Source organism: Panthera onca, chromosome C1 (genome assembly GCF_046562875.1).
Source record: "Panthera onca isolate mPanOnc1 chromosome C1, mPanOnc1 haplotype 2, whole genome shotgun sequence".
Classification (NCBI taxonomy): domain Eukaryota; kingdom Metazoa; phylum Chordata; class Mammalia; order Carnivora; family Felidae; genus Panthera; species Panthera onca.
In genome coordinates, this window is record NC_138346.1 from 89300209 (window position 1) to 89320902 (window position 20694).

General features: G+C 34.6%; 1 protein-coding gene across 3 annotated transcripts in view; it reads left to right on the top strand.

Annotated features, from left to right (window-relative positions):
* LRP1B (LDL receptor related protein 1B) overlaps positions 1 to 20694 on the top strand; it is a 1899539-nt gene that overhangs the window by 876353 nt on the left and 1002492 nt on the right. For all 3 annotated transcript variants that reach the window (XM_078451331.2, XM_078451332.2, XM_078451333.2), the window contains exons 4-5: positions 14119 to 14238; positions 18282 to 18410. In XM_078451331.2, coding sequence (XP_078307457.2) covers positions 14119 to 14238; positions 18282 to 18410 — 249 coding nt within the window. The remainder of the gene's footprint in view (positions 1 to 14118; positions 14239 to 18281; positions 18411 to 20694) is intronic.

Here is a 20694-nt window from a genome sequence, read left to right on the forward strand (position 1 = left end):
TTATCTTTTTGTGAGTGGCTTATTTCACTGAGAATTATATGGTTAAGGTTTATCGATGTTGGAGCATGTGCCAGAATTTCCTTCCTTTTTAAGGCTGAATAATATTCTATTTTATGTACTTATCACATTTGGTTTATTTATTCATCATCGTGTAATGCTGATGTACATTTAGGTTGCTTTTATCTTCTGGTTATTTTGAACAATACTACCATACACATGGGTGTACAAATAGATGTTCAAATACCTGCTTTCAGTTATGTTGGGTAAATACCCAGGAATAGAATTGCAGATTGTATGGTAATTTTATGTTTAACATTCTAAGGAACCACCATACTGTTTTCCCTAGTGACTGCACCATTTTACATTCCTACCAGCGATACACAAGAGTTCTAATTTCTCTAAATCATTGCCAACACTTTATTTTCTATTACCTCACCTTTTTTTTTTTAATAACAGCCTTTCTAATGGATATGAAGTTGTATCTCATTGTGGTTTTGTGCATTTCTCTGATGATTAGTGATTTTGAACATCTTTTCATGCGATTGTTGGCAATTTATTTATTTTCTTTGGAGAAATATCTATTTAAGTTCTTGGCCCATTTTTTAATTGGATTGTTTGGTTTTTTTGTTGTTGAGTTGTAGAAGTCTTTATAAATTATGCATATTAATCCCTTATCATGTATATAATTTTAAAATATATTTATATGTATTTTCTCCATTCCACAGGTTGCCTTTCTACACTGATAGTCTCCTTTGATATACAAAAGTTCTTAACTTTGATGTAGCCCATTTATCTGCTTTTATTTTTGACACCTACTCTATCTGTATTCTTCCCTTACTTCTTCTTTAATTTTTTTTTTCTTTTGTTCTGTGAGTATATTTACAATAGTTGCTTTGAAATCTTTGTTGTGGTGCCTGCGTGCCTCGTTGGTTAAGTGTCCAACTCTTGTTTTCCACTTGGGTCATGATCTCATGGTTTCATGAATTCGCACCCTCCTTTAGGCTCTGTGCTAACAGTGTGGAGCCTGCTTGGGATTCTCTTTCTCCCTCTCTCTCTGCTCCTCCCTCATTCGCCCTGTCTCTGTCTCTCTCAAAATAAATAAACAAACTTTAAAAAAAGAGGAAACTTTATCTGTTTACTTTCACATTTGGGCCCTCTGAAAGGCAATTTCTATTTCCTGCTTTTTTTTTTTTTTTTTTTTTTTTCTTGTGCGTGAATTATAGGTCCCTGGTTTTTTTTGCATGTCTTATAATATTGTGGTTGAATACTGGAAATTTTAGTTAATATATTTTAACAACCGTGGACACTACTGTAATCAGTCCCTAACTGTAGTGATTAATGGGTTTTGTTTGTTTTGTATGTTTAATTTTTTATTACCTTGACTATTTCATGAAGTTTATTTCCCCCACAGTGTGCAGTCTCTGATGTCACAGGGAATAGCTTTGGTCAAATGTACAGTTATCCTGGGATGACACTGGCCTTCTAAGGGCACTCTTTGTCTGTTTACCTTATCAGTTAAGCTGTGTGCCTCTGTTGGTAGCACACTCAGCAGTTAGCATTCACTATTTATCAGCTTATTATTGTTTTATTTTTTAAAAGCCATTTTGGCACAAAATGCTCCACAGTTTTATTCAATAAAATTTTGTTGACTTCTCAGAAAGAGACATTGAACTTTGTTCCAACTAGAAAGTTCTTCTTCTTAGCCATCTTTTTCCTCCAATTCTAGCTGACCTATGTTTTAGTTTGCCGTCCCTATGGAGCCAACATATTTATTTTAATTAATTGCCACCAAAATCTCCATTGTTTTTGACACCACCTTTAGGCTTGAACTTCCCTATATTCTGTTCCAAATAAAGCCAGTTCCCTTGCGAAGAATAACACAGCTCGTTGTTCTTTATTTCTGGCTTTCTTCCTGGGCATTATCTCTGTATCACTAATGTGGAGCAGACGATGGGGACAGTGTACCGCTTTCTTCAGAGTTATAGCTCTGTATTACTAGTGACTTTCTAGTGGGTGTGGTTGCCTGTGGTTTTCTTGGTTTAGGACTTCTGCCCTGTGAGTATTAGGGATGAAAGCAATTATAGCCCAGTATTCTTTATCTGTTCACCTTAAGAGTGTTTTATTCCTGTTTTTAATACTGTGCCTATTGTTCTCCAGGTAAGAATTAGTCTAGTTCTCTTCAGAGAATAGACCTTCCGTGTTCTGCTGCAAGTATTAGAAGAGAAGATAGAGAAGATTTAGCTTTTCCTTTCAATCAATTCTCTTTACATCCGCACCCCACCTTATTCCTATTCCCACTCCTTTTTGGGCTATGAAGTGTTCAGGTTTTGAGCCTTTCCAGGATTTTGGTGTTATGTACACTTGTGTTTTGGCTGTCTTCTGAGGGCTTCTATGCCGCACAACTTGAGTTCAATATAAATCAAAGGTTGTTTTAGTAATGCCCCCTTGGAGCTGTGCAGTACACAGTCTCTTTAGAATGCAGCAGCCTTGATCATCATCCCTCTCATCTCCTCAGTCTTTGCTTAGAAGATTTTACTTCCTTAGTACTAGAAAAGGGCTAAATCTGTGAACACTCATTTATTGCTTCTTTGCTTCTAAAGTTTTGTTGACATCATTTGTTTTAGTCTTCTTTCTTATTCTCTTTCTTCTTGTGGGCTTTTCCCTTTCTTATCACTTTAATTTCATTAAGGATTTTGCAAAGTGCAAAGGTGAATAGATGTGCTTAATTGAGGTGTTTAGCATAGAGAGAACTTTTTGACCTGATATGTGTCACGCATTGTGTTGCATTTTCCTTTGTTCCTTCTCATAGTGCTGCACTTGTGTTGAACATTCCCAAAGCTATTGGTACCTCCTATGGTCTTAGATTAGTATAAACATTTAAGATAACAATGTTTGCCATTCAAAGATGACTTCTATCTTTACTTTCCAAAAATATTTAGTCACAGGTGCTTTTTACCTTCTAAGCGTGCAGAAATTGCTAGAAGTTATGAATTTCCTGTACAAAGGGTGTTTCCCTATTCCTGCTGCCTCACTCTTCTAACTCATTTGCTACTAACACCTCCATCTTATTATATTTGCCTTATATAGGTGTGTAATACACTTATGTAATTTATATGTATATTGTCCTTTCACTGTATATCTACTTGTTTTACTCTTCTACCTCTAGAATAAAAAAACCCATTACCAGATATCTGCAATTGCTTCTTGGCAAATGTATTTTTCTCTGGCCTTTGTGGTAAATTTGCTTAATTTGTTTCCTCGAGGATAGTTTTCTGTGGTTATCATTAAATATATTGAACCAGGAAAGACATGACGGTAGTTAGCTTGTTGTTAACAAATCTAGCATACCATCCTTACTATAAAATCAAATGCAAAACACTAAAACAAGATGTCTAAACCACAAAATAGTTTGACTTCCCCAATCTAATGCACCTGCCACTCTCAGGTTTCTCTCCCTTATCTCTATACTGGTCCAAATCTCACCATTTATATGATAGTCCATTTTTACCTTTACTGTCCCTTTGAATATTCCTAAAATCTTATCAGGCATTTACTAGCTTGGAAGCTAGCACTCAGAAAAGTTAAGAATCTAGGTAATAGTTAAACATCTGGTAAATGATATCACAAATAGATCTAGGCTTCCCACCTTTAAGACTAAAACACATTTCAAGATACTGTGTGTCTTCAGTCTATTCTTCTACAGAAATAAAAGATGGAAGTGAAAATTCCTGGATTTTATCGATGGAGCTGTTGTTGATGATTATAATGGCAATTAATATAACTGCCAACCTGCGATGGGTATTTACAATGTGTCCGACACTAAGTGCTTCTATTGAATCACTGTGTTTAAACTTCACACCATCCCTATGAAGTTAGTAATGTCATTATCCTCCTATAATTTGTTCTGAGAAGAAAACCCCACAGAAGCATATGTTGCTTTATCTTCTCGTATCCTCTTATTGATAAACTGAGGTAAACTTTTCCTTTTGTGTACAAACCCTGCAGATTGTAGGTTAATTATTTAGCAAATTTTGTCAATGGATATTGAAACCAAGTCTGTCTTTTCATAAAATAAAACAAATTAATCTCTTCTTATTTGATTGTGCCTTGATAACTAGAGTTTAGTTTTCTATGCAAAAAAAAAAAGTTTAAAAGTTTTGCATATTGAATTTCAGAATACTGAATTCCATTTACAATGAAGAGTTTCTTCAGAAATCGGTACCTACTATTGGTAAATTGTTAGAAATGGTTTTATTTGGAGATCCAAAATAAGCAGTTCTTTATCCAGTGTTAGCCAATGAATTGGGATAGTTGCACCTCCTTTTTTATGTAAACCCTTGGTTTGCAGACATAACATAAAACAGAAAAATCTCTTAGCACTGGCGCAGTATGCTCTCAGGTTGTTGCTGTTGTTGTTGTTACTTTGGTTTAGCTTTTGTTTCTACATTTCAAAGCATATGAGGCAGCATATCTCAAAGTTGTATTCCTAGCATAGATGGAGAAATATGTTAGAAAACAGCATGAAAAGCAGAACAGTAAACACTACTTTCCAGAAAGTAAATAAGAGAGTAAAAGAATGTTTGTGGGGAGAAGACATGCCCTCTTAATCTTCCTGATATACAAGTAATACAGACCATGTCCACACATGGTCCAGTGAGAACTAGTTATAAGGCCCTAACCACATGAAAGGAGAGCAAAAGTTACTCTGGCAGGGTAACCACTTCGTAGAAACATCTCAGAGTATAGAAAGAGAGTAAAAACATGTTTTAAACAGATAGCTATGTTTACCATACAAACTAGATGTGTTTCAGCAGGTAATTGTCTCGTTAAATTACTAATTATTTATTAATGGAATAATATACAACTGCCAAAAATAATGGCGGTTCTGCATGTTTTGAGTGTGCATGCATACTCACAAAAGTTATAAGAAAAAAAAAGTATGCCATCTGTTATAAACCCCAGACTCAGTTCACAGAATACTTCATCAAACTACATGATTAGCCTACAGCTTCCACCTCATAATAGTGCATCTAAATGATAAAGAATTTTGCTTCTTGTCAAAAGAGGAGTAAATCCTTATGCAATATTAATATGCAAAATGAAAACTATGAAATGACAGCTTTGTCATTTAAATAGGATGGGGACATGTGTGTACACACACACACACACGCACATAATTTCTTCTCAAAACTCAATAAGAAAACAACCTAATAAAAAAGTGGGCAAAGGATTAAACAGACATATCACCAAAAATATCATTGTTTGACACATAAACACATGAAAAGATGTTCAATATCATTAGCCATTAGGAAATGCAAATTAAAACCATAAGGTTAACATTACATAACAATTAGAGTGACTAAAAAGTTAAAATTAAAAGCTGATGATAAGAAGTATTGGTCAGAAGTCCAAGCAGCTAGATGATTCATATATTGGTAGTGGGAATGCAAATTGGTACAGCTACTTAGGAAAACAATTTGATGGTTTCCTATAAAGCCAAACACCATTTTACCGTATAAACCGTCAATCTCAGATTTACTTAAATGAAATGATAACCTGTATTTAATTTGTGTGTGAATATTTATAGCAAATTTATTCAACACCAGAAGTAACTTAAATGTCATTTGTGAAATAGGTAGATAAACTGAGATACATTCAAACAATGGAATACTATTCAGCAATAAAAAGGAGAGAACTACTGATAAGGTAACATGGATGAGTCTGAAATACATTATGCTAACTAAAGGTGCTATAGGCTGGATTACTCCATTTCCATAATATTCTGGAAAAGGCAGAACCATTGAGACAGAAAACAGACCAGTGATTGCTAAATCTGGCAGTGGGGAAATGAGTTGACTATAGAAGGGCAGAGGAGAATATTTGGGGATAATGATCCTGTTCTCTATCTTGATGGAGGTATTGGTCATACAACTATATGCATTTTTTTAAAACTCACAGAACTGTACATAAAAGGAATGAACTTTACCGTATGTAAATTTATACCATAATAACAAAAATGGAGCCAAAAACAATAACTAAAAATTGTCTTAATGTTGTATCTTTATATATGAGAACACACTGAAAATTTGAAGCTAGCGCTGTAGTTTAGTACTAAGCAAAGAATTCTGAAGAAATCACATTAGTAGTCATAAGCAGCAGCCTAATCTCAGCAAGCCAGCTCACACTGCATTTTACTAGGCCAAGGAAACAGGGGTGAGAGAATGAATGATATGACACAAATTATCGCCATTCTAAATATGTCAAGCTTATGTCCTGCTGACAAGAGGGACTGGCTGGCATGGTAAGTAGCTGCATCAGCTTTTTCAATCTCCAAGTATAAAAACAGAGTGAAATACTTTTTTAATGTGCTACATAAGAAAATGATATTTTTTCCTAATTACTGTGATTATAGTTGTTGCTTAAAAGGCATTTTTATAAGCCAAATTCAAAGAGTGATTTGATTACTAAAATTGAGAATTAAACACTATCCCATTATATAAAATATTGTCTTAGCCTAAGTTTTGAGAAAGTGCCTATATTTTTTGGTATTTCCAAAGAGTTGATAAAAGTTCTAATTTCCTCTCCGGGAGAAACATATAACCTAGGAGCCCATGAATAAAACAGTGCAGTTGTGTTCTCACTGTACCACTAAGTCCAATACATCGATGTGAATTGTGATCAATGTGAATTGTTCAATTATAGGTCATAAAGGCAGCCAGCATAATGCTATTGACTGCAGCTTGGATAAGTCATGGCTACACATATAAGACAGTGGTTCTCTGGCTTAGAAATATTTATATAAACTAATGAGGGGAGATACCTCCTAACAGTAATAACTTGTAATGGTTGGAATCTGGTCATCAACTTCAAATCAACCTTCTCTACTGTCCTGTTTTTACTCTGTGGCAGGTTAGCAAAATGTATCTGTGTATGTTTCCTAAATCATAAACCTGTATACATTTGTGGAAATGTGTTTTAAATCCCAATGCTGTTAACAATCCCTAAGCTTCGGCAGACTACATTAGTATTAGGTAAAAATTTCTTAGCCGATTTATCAATTGGTCTGTGCTTATATAGCAAATTAAATGTGGATGTACATTGCTTCAGAGAGTAATAGTCATATTTTATAGAAACTAGTTAGCCAGTTCAGAAGAATCTTCATTTCCTATGGTTTAGTATTTCCCTGTTGGGGATTTTTCATTCAGGTAAAGATTTCCGGAGAATTTATCAAAACATAAGATCTCTTCCAAAAAGTGTCAAAAGATGCACCAAGTTATTTGGGAATAAAACTGGAACACCCAAAAGTAAGGAGCGAAAGAGAAAAGAAACGTATCTCCCAATTGCTTGGAGATTATGTAAATTATTTCAAGAATACTGACAGTAGATATTTTCTTGTACTGAACAGATGATTAAACCAAAATTGTAACATGATTGTAAAAAGTAATAATAGATACAAAGAATTATATGTGCTAGGAAATATTTTAAGAAATTTGCATGATATACCTCATTTAAGTCTCCCAACATCGCTATGAGGTAGTTTCTATTATTATCCGCATTTTATTTTATTTTATTTTTAATTTTATTTATTTATTTTTGAGAGAGAGGGAGAGGGAGGGAGAGGGAGAGGGAGAGGGAGAGGGAGAGGAGAGAGAGAGAGAGAGAGAGAGAGAGAGAGAGAGAGAGAGAGAGAGAGAGAGAGAGAGAGAATGAGAATGCCCACAAGCCGGGCAGGGGCAGAAATAGAGGGGGATACAGAAACTAGAGCAGGATCCAGGTTCTGAGCTGTCAGTGCAGAGCCAAACGCAGGGTTTGAACCCATGAATTGTCTGATGATGACCTGAACCAAAGTCGGATGCCTTACCAACTGAGCCACCCAGGTGCCCCATATTATCCCCATTTTAGACATAAGGAAAAATAAGCATAGAGAGCTTAAATCATGTGCCCATCACCATAGTATTCTTTAAAAACCCTGGTACCTCAGGGATTGAATGCAACAGACAGACACTTTCACTCACATCACCATCCAGTTGGGTCATCAGGGGATATGGATGCTTGCTCTTTCAGGCTCCCTCCAGTTTAGACCAGTGCCATCCCAAGGTCCTTGGAATCTTCTGTTGACCTCTCTGCATCCAGAAGGCTGACAAGTAAAGAGAAAGTTCATCATCAGAATGCTTCAGAGCCCAGGTCAGGAAGTGGCACACACTAATATTGCATATACTATATTATCCAGAGCCAGATTTATGGCTCCAACCTAATGCATGTCAACTCGGAAAAAAGTAATCTTTTCATTTTCTCAGGAAGAGAAAATAACATTGGTGAATATTAGCTATTTTTTTTTTTGCCATGCTTATAGCCTAAAATTAGCAAATCTGGGGTTGGAACCTAAGTACCCTGGCTCCAGTGCTTAAGACCTTAATGATGTCTTGTACCACTCAGAAAAATGAAACAAAGTGGTAAAAGAGATACAAGATATAGTATGAAATGAATTTCTATCCTTCTAGAATCCTGTTACTATTTATTAGTAACACAAATCCAGAAATCTGTTTCTAAGTTAAAGGATGGCTTGAAAAGCTTAGTGCCTCAAAGTTACCCATTTCTTCTTAGCTGTTCACTTGCATTTGATAGAGAGGATGTAGTCACATTTTGGTAATCTCGTATACAACTTGGAAAAAAACATAAAAAGATTCCTTAAATATCACAGAATGTAGTGGGTCTTTGTTGGGAGAGTCTTCATCAGTCGAATTATATTTGATTCTTGAAATAATAGCTTCTCTATTTCCATTAAAAAAGACATTTTTATGATAATGCTGAGAAATACAGATCAAAAACCATATTACATATCTGTATTCTGACTTGTTTATTTCATCTCTTTAGATGGTAGTGGTCTTCCTACTTCAGTCTAAGATCCAAACCAATGAGAATGTTACATGAACATATGACCGTGTTTCAGAATGTAAAGCACTCTGTGAAGACTGATAATTCCAGTACAAAATTTCTGTTCTACCCAAATAAGCTTTCTAACAAAATTAGTCTGATGTACTTTTAATTATCTTTGTAAGCATTATAGTGTTGCATGTAATTAAGCATAAATGGTAAGCAGCTCAAATAGATAATGTTATAGTAATTGGTATTGCTTTTCCAGAGTTAAGCCAAATTTTAAAATTTAGTTTTTCATGTTGTTAGTTCTTCATAATTCTTCATGATCTATTAGAATAATCCGTTTTACCATTTTGCTTGATATCATACTTTCAATCTCTCCACACATACACAAATTCTAATAGAGGATAAATTTGATTAATCAAAAGCTGAATTTCCCTCTCATCTCTTTGGCTGTTTTCAACCACTAGACACCCCCCCCCCCCCCGCCCAACATAGAAAACCATGTGTGAGGTCCAGTTTTTCATATCCATTTCCTCCATTTTCTCTCATTTTCCTCAGTTTTCCACATCACTACCCCCAAATTGGTAACTATTTTCAGCAGGTATACTCCAGATATTTCAAGATTGGTGAGAGCAGAAATATGAAACCAATGGTCTGTGGATTTTGTAGTTATAATTGAAAGGGAAAACAAGGAATTGGGTAGTGAAATTAAGTGGAAAAAATAAAGCACTTAAAGTACTGAGTTAACATACTCGCCTTAAAGTAGAGACTAAATAAATTAGGTCAAATCTATACCTTTATTCTGTTTACTCATAATATAGTTAATTCTTTTCTGTAAGAAACCTTTCCTATTTCCTCTTTCTGTCCCAACCCCTTACTACACTTCCTCTATCCTCTCTGTTCCACTGAAACCTTTTTTAAAGGTCTTAATTGATCCTATTAAAAAAACCAATGCATTTTTTAGGCTTCTTCCAATAATATTTGTCAAAGGTTTTAACCTTTATTCCTCTACTTACTTCCATGAAGTGTTCTTTCTCCTTAGATTTTGTGTCTTCAACTTCTCCATCTATATATTTGATATTTTTTTCTCAATTTTCTTTGTTGAGAACTCTTCTTCTGCTTGCCTTTCACATATAAAAGTTCTGTGGGTTGGGGCTCCTGGGTAGTTCAGTCAGCTGAACCTCAGACTCTTGGATTTGGCTTAGGTCATGATGTCATGTTTCGTGGGATCGACTGCAGGTCAGGCTCTGTGCTGACAACAGGAAGCCTGCTTGTGATTCTCTCTCTCTCTCCCTTTCTGCCCCTCCCCTGTGTATGTGCTCTCTCTCTCTCCCTCTCTCTCTCACACACTCTCTCTTTCTAAAAATAAATAAATAAACTTAAAAAAAAGTTTTCTACGTTTATTTGTAGTATAAATATTCTTTATAGAGGATGATTCTATTCTGTTTTGGGCTTTAATTACCTACTTTTCCTTTGTAACTTCCAAAGCTATCTCCAGTCCAGACTTCCTTTCTTAGTTAGACTCAAATTCTCAACTTTCTCTTGGCCATTATCTTATCAACATTTGAAACTAAGTAGTCAAAGGCAAATTTAGTATTTTCCCCCAAACTTCTAGCCTTTTTGTTATTCTTAATTCATTTTATTGGTACCGTTAACTTCCTGTCATTGTGCTTTCACCAAGTATTTGGCCATCCATTCATCTAAATCTTCATAGTCCTAATTTCTGTCTTTGCTATGTTTAGTCTTATAGATAGCTTTTCTTCTTTCTTGGTCTTTCACTCATCTTTCTCCCTGGTATTAGGTACCATCAAACACTTCTGTCCTCAATAACTCACTGTGACCCTCATTATCAAAACAGAAAAGTCGACTTAAGCTAAAAATTAATCCACTCTGATCGAGCCCAAAACAATAATTCCAGCCCCATTTCCTACCACATCAAACACTACCATTTAGCCACACACAGTTATTTATCATTGTACTTATTTCTTGTAGGCTTTCGTGTCTTTTAATTTATTTTATCATGTTGTCTGCTTTATCTTGAATGCACTTTCATAAATTTTGTCTACTGAACTCTTCTTATCTTTTAAATTTCAGCTTAAATTAAACTTTTTTCACAACTAGTTTCCATATTGTCTGTGCTCATTTCCAGTGTCTGGAGGATTCCTTCTGTTTCCAGCTCACGTCACTTGTATTCTTATTTAGCATATGTATTTTTCTGCTTTAAGTTATACTGTTGCTTACATTGTCATCCTTCCCACCTAACCCTACCCACTTCAACACTCATGTTGTAATTCCTTAATTTGTCAAAAGCAATTTTGTATGTGTGGAACCCTGGCAGAGTGCTTAGCATTGACTAGGTGCTCAATCAATGTTATCTAAAGTAGCATATATATTCAGGGCAATTTTGGACTGATTCCACCATAATCAAACAAGATTTGACAAGTCTATTACCTAATTTGAAGATGTAAATGAACTATCTTTAGGACCTAGTTTAATTTAATGGACTAGAAATGACACCTGAGAGTGTTAATCCTCATCCTAGAATTAAGCTATTTTATTGATTCATTCATCCCATAAAAATTTTCAAACACTTTATCAATAGCACAGTACTAAGCCTAGAATGAAAAACAAATAAAAATATATGTATACCACGTTTCCAACCATCTCTGTATTATACATTGGGAATTAGAGGCAATACTGAAAACTTAGGCTCTGTATGCAGGGTGACATTACATGGTAGCTCTCATATTTGCTGCACAATCTTCGGTTAATATCTACAAGTTTAACTGTTACAGGATTTCAAAGAGATTGCATATTTAAGGAACTTGGTATATGTTAGGTTTATAAATTGTAGTTATAGATACTAGTAAAGGAAAAGATAATGTAAATAACTACCATATGCAAAGCAAAAATGCCATAATTTCCAAAGAACCATTTGTTCTATATTTTTATTAATGTATTTTTACACATGCAATTACTGGTCTTTGTACAGCACATGAATATTAACATTTTATTAGCATATAATTAACAATGACCCAAAATCCAAGCCTAGAAATCAGATAGTTCATCTATATATTGGTTGAATATGTATCAAGGAAATAGAAATTGTTCCAGCTATTTCAAGGAGAACGAAATCTAATAAATTATTGATTGTGATCGAAGCAGTGAAAATTAGAAGTTGAAGAGAGCACAAGTAGCTTTCAAGTTATGGTACTGTGGTTCTGTTGCAGGGAGAGGGGAAGCCATGGTACTTGATGAGTTCACTAGTAGCAATTGGATCAGTAAGAGACAAAGATCAAGGTTTCTGCCCTGGGCACTTCAGCCTAAGTGGTTCACTAGAATGGAAAGAAGCCTTCAAAGGGGGGTGTGAAATAGGAGTAACATCAAGACTGTGAAGCTATGGAAGCAACGTGATGAATGTGTATCAGTTAGTAGTTAACTGCCAAATGCTGCTGAGATGTCAAGTAAGATGAGGACTGAAAACGGCCATTGTACTTCTCAACATCAAGGTTATCAGAGACATTTATCTAACCAGTTTCTATGGAGTAGTGGAGGTGAGACCTCGATGGAGTGGGTTTAATATAGAAACAGGAGAAGAGAGAGGCAGTGAGTATGGATTATTTTTTTAATTATTGTTATAAAGAGGAACAGGGAAATTAGGCAAAGTTGACTAGTAGGGGAAGTGAGGTCAAGGTTTTTTGTTTTTAAGTTGAGGAAAAATAACAGCATGTTTGATGCTGAGAACGAGCTAGTCGGGGATCTGAAAACTGTAAGTCCCTCTAGTAAATCGTTTAGGCTTTGTGGGTCTTAGGTCTCTTAGGAAATAGTCACCTATTCCTTTGTAGTGTAATAGCAGCCATAGACAATATGTAAACAAATGGGCATGACTGTGTTCCAAAAATATTTTAATTGTCAGAAAGAGATGGGCTCCGGGGTGATCTAATATAAACTGTTAACAAATGATTATGAGAGGAAGCAGAGAATAGGTGAAGTCATATCCTCGAATAGGTGAGAGGGGACAGGATTTGTGCACAAGGATTGGAGGGAGTTGGGCTTTGATTAAGGGTAAATGTGGATTTGGGTAAATGTGGATAAATGTGAAGCATAAACTTGTAGAAAATCTCTTTGATTGCTTTAGTCATCTGTGAAAATTAAGAAGCAAGACCATAATATGTGACTGACCAGTAGGAAGAAAATTTGGGATTCTAAGAAGGGAAGATGCATGAAATAATCACATGAAAGAGCTGAAAAATATTTGGGCTAAGAAAATAATTATATAGGTAGTAAATTGCAAAATTTCAATTTTGAATGTTCTAGCTGTTCTTTTCTACATTGGAGCATTCATATATTTTTAACTGTAATTTATATATATATATTTTTTTTTCTGAAGCACCAGCTAACCTTGCAGCAAATATCAACATATTTTGAATCCTTTAACTTTAATCTTCAAAACACTTATTTTTCTCCCTAGGGGAAAAAAGAGATTGTTGCAATTCATTAATACTTATATTTTCAGACAGCAAAATCAGTTACACATTTTATCCATATATTTTTCTAGTTTAGCAAATCTTATTCCTGTTAGAAAGTATTTTTGCAATGAATATGCTTCTGTCACTTCATCTCTGTTTCATACATTTATCATATTGAATTCTAATTTACTCTGAGGTTTTGCTAACTTTCGCTTCAATGATGTATTTGCTCTGAAAGAGTTCAGATATAATGAAATATATTATGTCCAGTATTTGTCTTATATTTTGCCACCAATGAAAGATAAATTATTGAAATGGAATATATTCACATTGATTGCTATGAAGGTTACACATGGATTGTAAATCAAAACAAGCCCTTAAAAGATAGAAAATCAATTAGTGTGTCAGATAAGAAACGCATAAATGTTGAAATCAACCACTGGGTTGACATTTTTCCTCTTGAAATAATTTAATTTATCAGAATTTGAAAAGGTTTGTGACTTTGAACATCCATAATAAGCTAAAAAGTAAACGACCAAACAAATCTAAAATTTTGTTAACAATACTTCAGACAAATACAAGCCAACATATTTTAGAGGGAATAGGTATTGTTTGTTTTCTCAACCAACCACAGAAATTTTTAAGGAGACCAATGAGAACTATATTATCTTGGTCATGCACAGAGTAAATATTAACAATATTTAAATTTAAAACAGTACACATGTGTGCACAGTTGTATTGACATAGTGTCTTTGATTTTCTTTCACAGAACTATTACCCAATTGCCAGCAGTTGAATTGTCAGTATAAATGTGCAGTGGTCAGAAATAGTACAAGATGTTACTGTGAGGATGGGTTTGAAGTGAAAGAAGACGGGAGAAGCTGTAGAGGTAAGTATGATACATGACTTTATTACTGTTTCTTTTTCTTTTTTCTTTCTTTTTTTTTTTTTACAAAGGCTTAGTTAATAGAAATTTAATAAAGTATCTTAGAGCACTTACCATATACTTCACACACTGTTTATGTTATTTTTGTTTCCTTTGATTTAAAATATGATACTGCCCCATAAACCATATACACAAACATAACAAATATGCATTTTTTACCAATCAATTTTCAATTCATATTGCAATAATGTCAAACATGGGAAATGTCAACAATAGGAAGTGGTTTTGGGTTAACCGTGCAAACATTGGATTTAATGTTTTTTTTTTTTAATTTTTTTTTTAATCTTTATTTTTGAAAGCAAGACAGAGTGCAAGTGCAGGAGGAACAGAGAGAGAGACACGGAATGTGAATCAGGCTTAAGGCTCCGAGCTGTCAGCATAGAGCCCAATGTGGGACTTGAACTCACAAACTGTGAGATCATGACCTGAGCTGAAGTCGGACACTTAACTGACTGAGTCACAAATGGTTTTAACTTCCTAAATGTTTTCCGCTAGTTATATAGCTGCAGGGAAGTAGACATTTGTTACTAACTGAGGTAGGTTAATGATGTCATGTAACATTCTTTACAATTTTTACTTTTTTGGATTAGTGATTCTGGCATTTGGCATTTTACCAATAGCAATAATGATGAACATAAAAATATTTATGTGTGTTTTTAATGTCTTAATTCTTGCTTTTGTGAATGTTCTATAGCACATGATTACTCTCTGAAATGACTCCCCTCTGCCATACCAAACAATTCTAGGTTACTTCTCGATTCTATTCATTTCCATTATTTATAGGTTAATATATACATATAAATCTGATATATTCACAATATAAGTAATACATTATTTTATATAGTATTTAGAATCTATATATAGAAAATATAAAATGTAGAATCTATATATATGATCAAACAATATCTGCATTGCCAGAGCCACTAATAAACAAACTATTTTGTAAAGAAAGTGGTGCTTTGCCGATTACATTAAACCTTTGCTTTCAAATTATCACTTGCCCCTAGTAACAGAATCTTAAAGTTGAAATAGTCCTCAGAGAGAATATTGTTCAAATTTCTAATGACAGAAGTGAGAAAAGTGAGACCCTGAGAAATTAAGTGACTTATTTAAGTCCTACACATCTTAGTAATAGACTTGGGACTAAAACTCGGGTCTACAGAGCCTACTTATTCTTGCCTTGAAAAGGCTCATTGCTTTTTAATGTACATCTGGGCTTGAATTTTTCATTTGTTGTTTGTTTATTTTCTGTATAATACAAATATTACAGAAACATTTATTATTAAATATTTGTCACACACAGAGGCTATTTAATCTGACTATAGGTAGACCAAATAGTCCATGTTTATTTGACTCACCATTTTTAAACCAAAATTAAAAAATCAGAAGATTACACACAAAATCTCAGACTTTATGAAAAAAAAAAAAAACAGAAGATCTGGCAACATTAGACACTGTATAATCATTAATGTCAGCCATATATGAATAGTACTTTTGCGTGAATGCATACATGCATGCAATTTCCAGTTCAAAACAGCTCTTTCCATTCACACAGGGTAGGCTAATATACCTATACAGCATCCTTACTCTTTTGCTACATCTGAGTCCTGTAGTAGTCAGGATTTTCAGCTGCTTTTGCATGGATCTGTTTCTCCCCAATCTCCTAATTCAATCCATAAAAAAAACCATAATCAATATCTTCTTTTGAATGTTAGTGAGGACTTACGCATCAATCAGTATGGAAGGTCACCAATGAAAGCGGAACTCTTTTTACTTTCTCTGCACTCCTGGATGGCCATATCTGAGCATCATTTATGCCTTCCTGAAGCCTTTTTCCAGGGTAATTTCTGTCCTTAAAGGGAGAAAGAAAGCAGCATTATAAGTAATGACATGCCTATTCCTTTGCAGCCAATTTTGTGAAGTTACATGAATGTTATAGCAGTGCATTCTGGTTAAGAAGAACAACAACAAAAAAATGATTAATCATATTGCTATCCTGGATAGCACAATCATGTCAGAAAAACTAAAATCGGAACCAATAAAATTAAGGTTGAAAAATCTGAAAATTGATAAGAATCATTTCTGCCACTAGGGGCTGGATTTTACCAAACAGAATGTTTAATTTCTTTTATTATCAGTGGAAACTTAGCTTCAAATACTATTTTTTTTTTTATCCCCAAAGCAACTTACTTCAAACAAACTGTCCATGAATGCAAGCTGTTATATGAAGCCAAAGAAATCTCAGAAAAGTGCAAATTAATGACATGCAAATGCAGTTTCCCAATTTAAATGGCCCTTTAGCTACTCAGGAATATTTTTGCTTTTCCTTAGTAAACTCTTTTCTTAGTTCGGTGTTCCGAGGGTTGGCTGAGAGTTCCCACCCTTTAATCATGTGTTTGATCTTTCTGGTGATGCCATCCTGGCATTATCTGGTGGTCCCACCCTGAGTCACCTCATTGGCATAGACTAAGGTATATTCTGAAGGGACTCCTAAATAACAAAAGACACTGCTATTGCTCAGAAAATTATAAAGATTTTAGGAACTCTGTGCCAGACACTGAGGATCAGGAATAAATACATATTTTTATCATACCACTGATTTTAGTGTACCACCACTCATTTCCATCTATCCAGTCTTCACATGTAGTCTGTTGTGTTTCTTAAACATTTCAGTCCATTCCCTTTCCTCCATCCCCCCACCAGTTTGTTCGAAATATAATGGCATCGAAATACAATTTCTTGTGTGAAATTAGCACATAGCTAATTTTTCAGGATCTCTTCCCTACATTCACCAATCCAGTTTTATATATGTTTATTTAGTTTTAAAATATAAAGTTGATTAGATAGCTCTAATAATGCTTTCCCAATTCCTGTGTGTAATGTACAACCCTTTAGCATAGAAATAACTTCATTATCTGACCCCAAAACTACTTACTCAGTGCCATTTCTTACCACTTCTCCTTATCTGCCCTTATTCCACTTGACCCCTTATGCTCCTTTGAAATCCCCATATGCTGTTTTAACTGGAGTGCCACTTTCCATCTTATCCCATCTTACTTAATCTGAGAAAGTCCACATCATCCTTTAAACTCAGTATGCAGCCTTCACTTAATATCCTACCTCTAATTCCAAGCCAGTTCACATCCCTGTGTTTCTATCATAACCAGACTGTGCCTCTATTATAAGGAAATGCATAGAATCGAAATTATATTTCATTAGACTTGTTTCACTTAGAGGTAGGAACCATGTTGCATCAAAAAAAATTTTTTTTTGTTTCTTCAGGGATTAGTATCATACATGTACACAGGACAGGCTGAATGTACATTTGTCAGAGTTATTAGCTGACGCAATTTTTTTATTTTATTTTCCTGGTTGGTTAAGAATCATTAAGTACTTGCTGTTTATAGAGATTTGAACAAGATGCAGGAAGAAGGCGTATAGGGAGAGGAAGAATGTAAAGAATAGAAAGAGGACCCTAGATATTAAAATAAAATTTAAGATGATTTTTTTCTTTTAAACACTGTTTAATAGTTTCCTCTTTTTCATTTAGTGAGGGTGGTTTGCATAGTTTGGCTCAGAACTCTTAATCTGTTCATTTAAAACCATGTTACTAGACTAATTTCTTTGTTACAATAGTAAAAAAGTCTGTCATGAACACTAGATCTATTCAGTAAATATTCTTTGGAATGCATTTTTGTCTTTGAAAAGGATATAGGGACTTCTATCCTGCCCATGAGAAATGCCAATAAATTATCTTTTAAAATAAACTATTAGGTATTAAGTTTGATCTTGCATCACTGTAACTATTAAAGCAATATTGAATTTTGACTTTCAGTTAGTGTGGTTTTGAAAAGACTTATTGGACTTGGCTCTTCCTTTCTAAAATAATAATCTCCTTCCAAAATTTGAAAAAGAAAATTTCTTTCAGGAGAAACAAAATGCCCAACAATAAATCTGCTTACAAATGATGCCCATTTTCCTTGTAGATCAAGATGAATGTGCTATTTATGGTGCATGCAGCCAGACCTGCATAAATACATACGGATCCTATGCTTGCAGTTGTGTGGAGGGCTACATAATGCAGCCAGACAACAGATCTTGCAAAGCCAAAAACGGTAAGTTATGGTTTTTGTCCTTCTATAATTTATTTCCTTTTTTCAGTTCCTTTTTGTTAGAAATGTACTAGAGTAATATGGACTTGAAAGAAATCGATTTTTTCCCCTTCATTTTAATTCCCTGATCCATACTTAAAAATCCAGAGTAGTTATTTCCGTTGTCACTGGTCATTGCAGAACTCCTTCCATTAATAGGAAGTTTCTAATTTTTGACAAAACCTGTTGAAAAGAAATGAATTGATGTTAATCATCCATCTCTCTCCTAGACTAGGAAATAGATTCTCAACTGGTTTCTTTGAGCTCCTGCTTTCTCACCAAAATTCATACTCAGCATAATAAAGTGATCTGCTAAAATAGAAACCAAATCACTTCATTCTCCAGCTTAAAATCTTCCATTACTTTCACTCATCTTAATATAATCCAAACTTCTCACAAGACTTGTAAGAACCTAATGGTCTGGCAACATTTACCTTTCCAGTCTCACTTAGTGCTACTCTCTCCTTTCATCACACACCAGCTATAATGTTTTTGTTGTTGTTGTTCTTCTTCTTCAACAGCATTGCTCTTGCCTTGAGGTCTTTCCACTTAATGTTTTATTTGCCTGCAATGCTTTTCCCTATGATATGCACATTCTTACCATTCAAAGCTTAGCTAAAATGGCTAAATTCAGAATGCCTTTGCTGCCCATTCTGCTTAACAGTATGTACCCTCTCCATCACTATCTTGTTTCCCATATTTATTTATTTATGTATTCTTCCTCAACCACTATGATTTTTCATTTTTATTTTTTTTATACCACTACCATTTGAAATGAACCCCATTATGCATTTGCTTATCATGATTTCTTCAGAATAATGGAAGTGTTATGAGAGTATGGAACTTGTGAGTTTTGTTTTTTGTTATTTACTGAATTGTGATCTAGCCTGGAACACATAGGTACTCAGTGAATATTTGTGGGAAGAAGGAAGGAAGCAAAGGATAAAGCAAAGAAAAAAAAAAAAGAAGGAATGAACTTTTCTTTCTGGTTAAAATTACTAAGATGAATACTCCACTCTTTTTTAAAAAATGTTTTTAATATTTATTTAGTTTTGAGAAAGAGAGCGACAGAGACAGAGGATGAGTGGGGAGGGACAGAGAGAGAGGGAGACATAGAATCCAAAGCAGGCTTAAGGTCTGAGCTGTTGTCTCAGATCCCCACATAGGGCTCCAACTCACAGACTGCAAGATCATGACCTGAGCTCAAGTCAGCCGCTCAACCAACCGAGCCACCCAGGAGCCCCATGAATGCTACACTCTTAAGTATTTGGAATTCTTGTTTCAAAACTGCCTTCCTATTACCTTGTCCCTGGTGGGGGAGGGGTGTGGGGAGAAGCCTATTGTTTCAGCACAGTATTCAGTCTATTGTAAACACTCAGTAAGTGTAGATGATTTGCTAATGAAATAGCCTCGAGATATGTTAGTAACAATAGGATAATGCTAATATTTTGTGGGCTGAATTAAGAATAATACAAGGAAATATTGTACACGCTATTCCATTTAGCTTCTAAGTTTTCTCAAATCTGGTTTCATTTTATGGGTTTTCAAATTATGATGTTTTGATGAATTAATGAGTGCCCCTTTACCCCCTTTTATTAGCAATTATAAAATGAAGCATGGAATAGCATTCCCTTTTTTGAAGATAGATTGAGCAAAGCATTGGATTTGCTTTGCAAACAGCCCCAGCTGTCTCCCTCTACAACATAACCTCATGCTATACTTTCAACCATTTCCCTGAGACAGTGTGTTAAATTATTTACAAGACATTTGTATACCAAATTAGACAGAAACTCTTTTACTTCTTAGTTTACTTCTTTGAATTATTGACTTGGTTTATGAGGCCACATTTATTTTGGGGGGCAATCCTTGAGAAAAATTAAATCAGGTCGCATATTCTTTTTTCCCACCACTGAGTGTTCTGACTTAAAATATTGATGGGCTGAAGAAGTAGAAGGCTTGTTCTTTACGGTTTCTATTGATCCACACAATATTGCTGTGGCTTTACAGGGAGGGTGTAATGTAATAAACCCTATACAAAGAGGCACTTCCTTTCTTTGTGTGGAGAAGGTATCTGCCAATAACAATGTAACCAGAGAGGGATCGTACATGATAATATAATGCTGAATAAAGGAGATTTGATGAATCTAGAATTGATAATGGAACATATAAAAGCCTTCACCTCTTGGTGGTTGGCTTGATGACAATATTAGCCTACAGAGTTTGAAAGATACAGTTTTTATGAGAATGT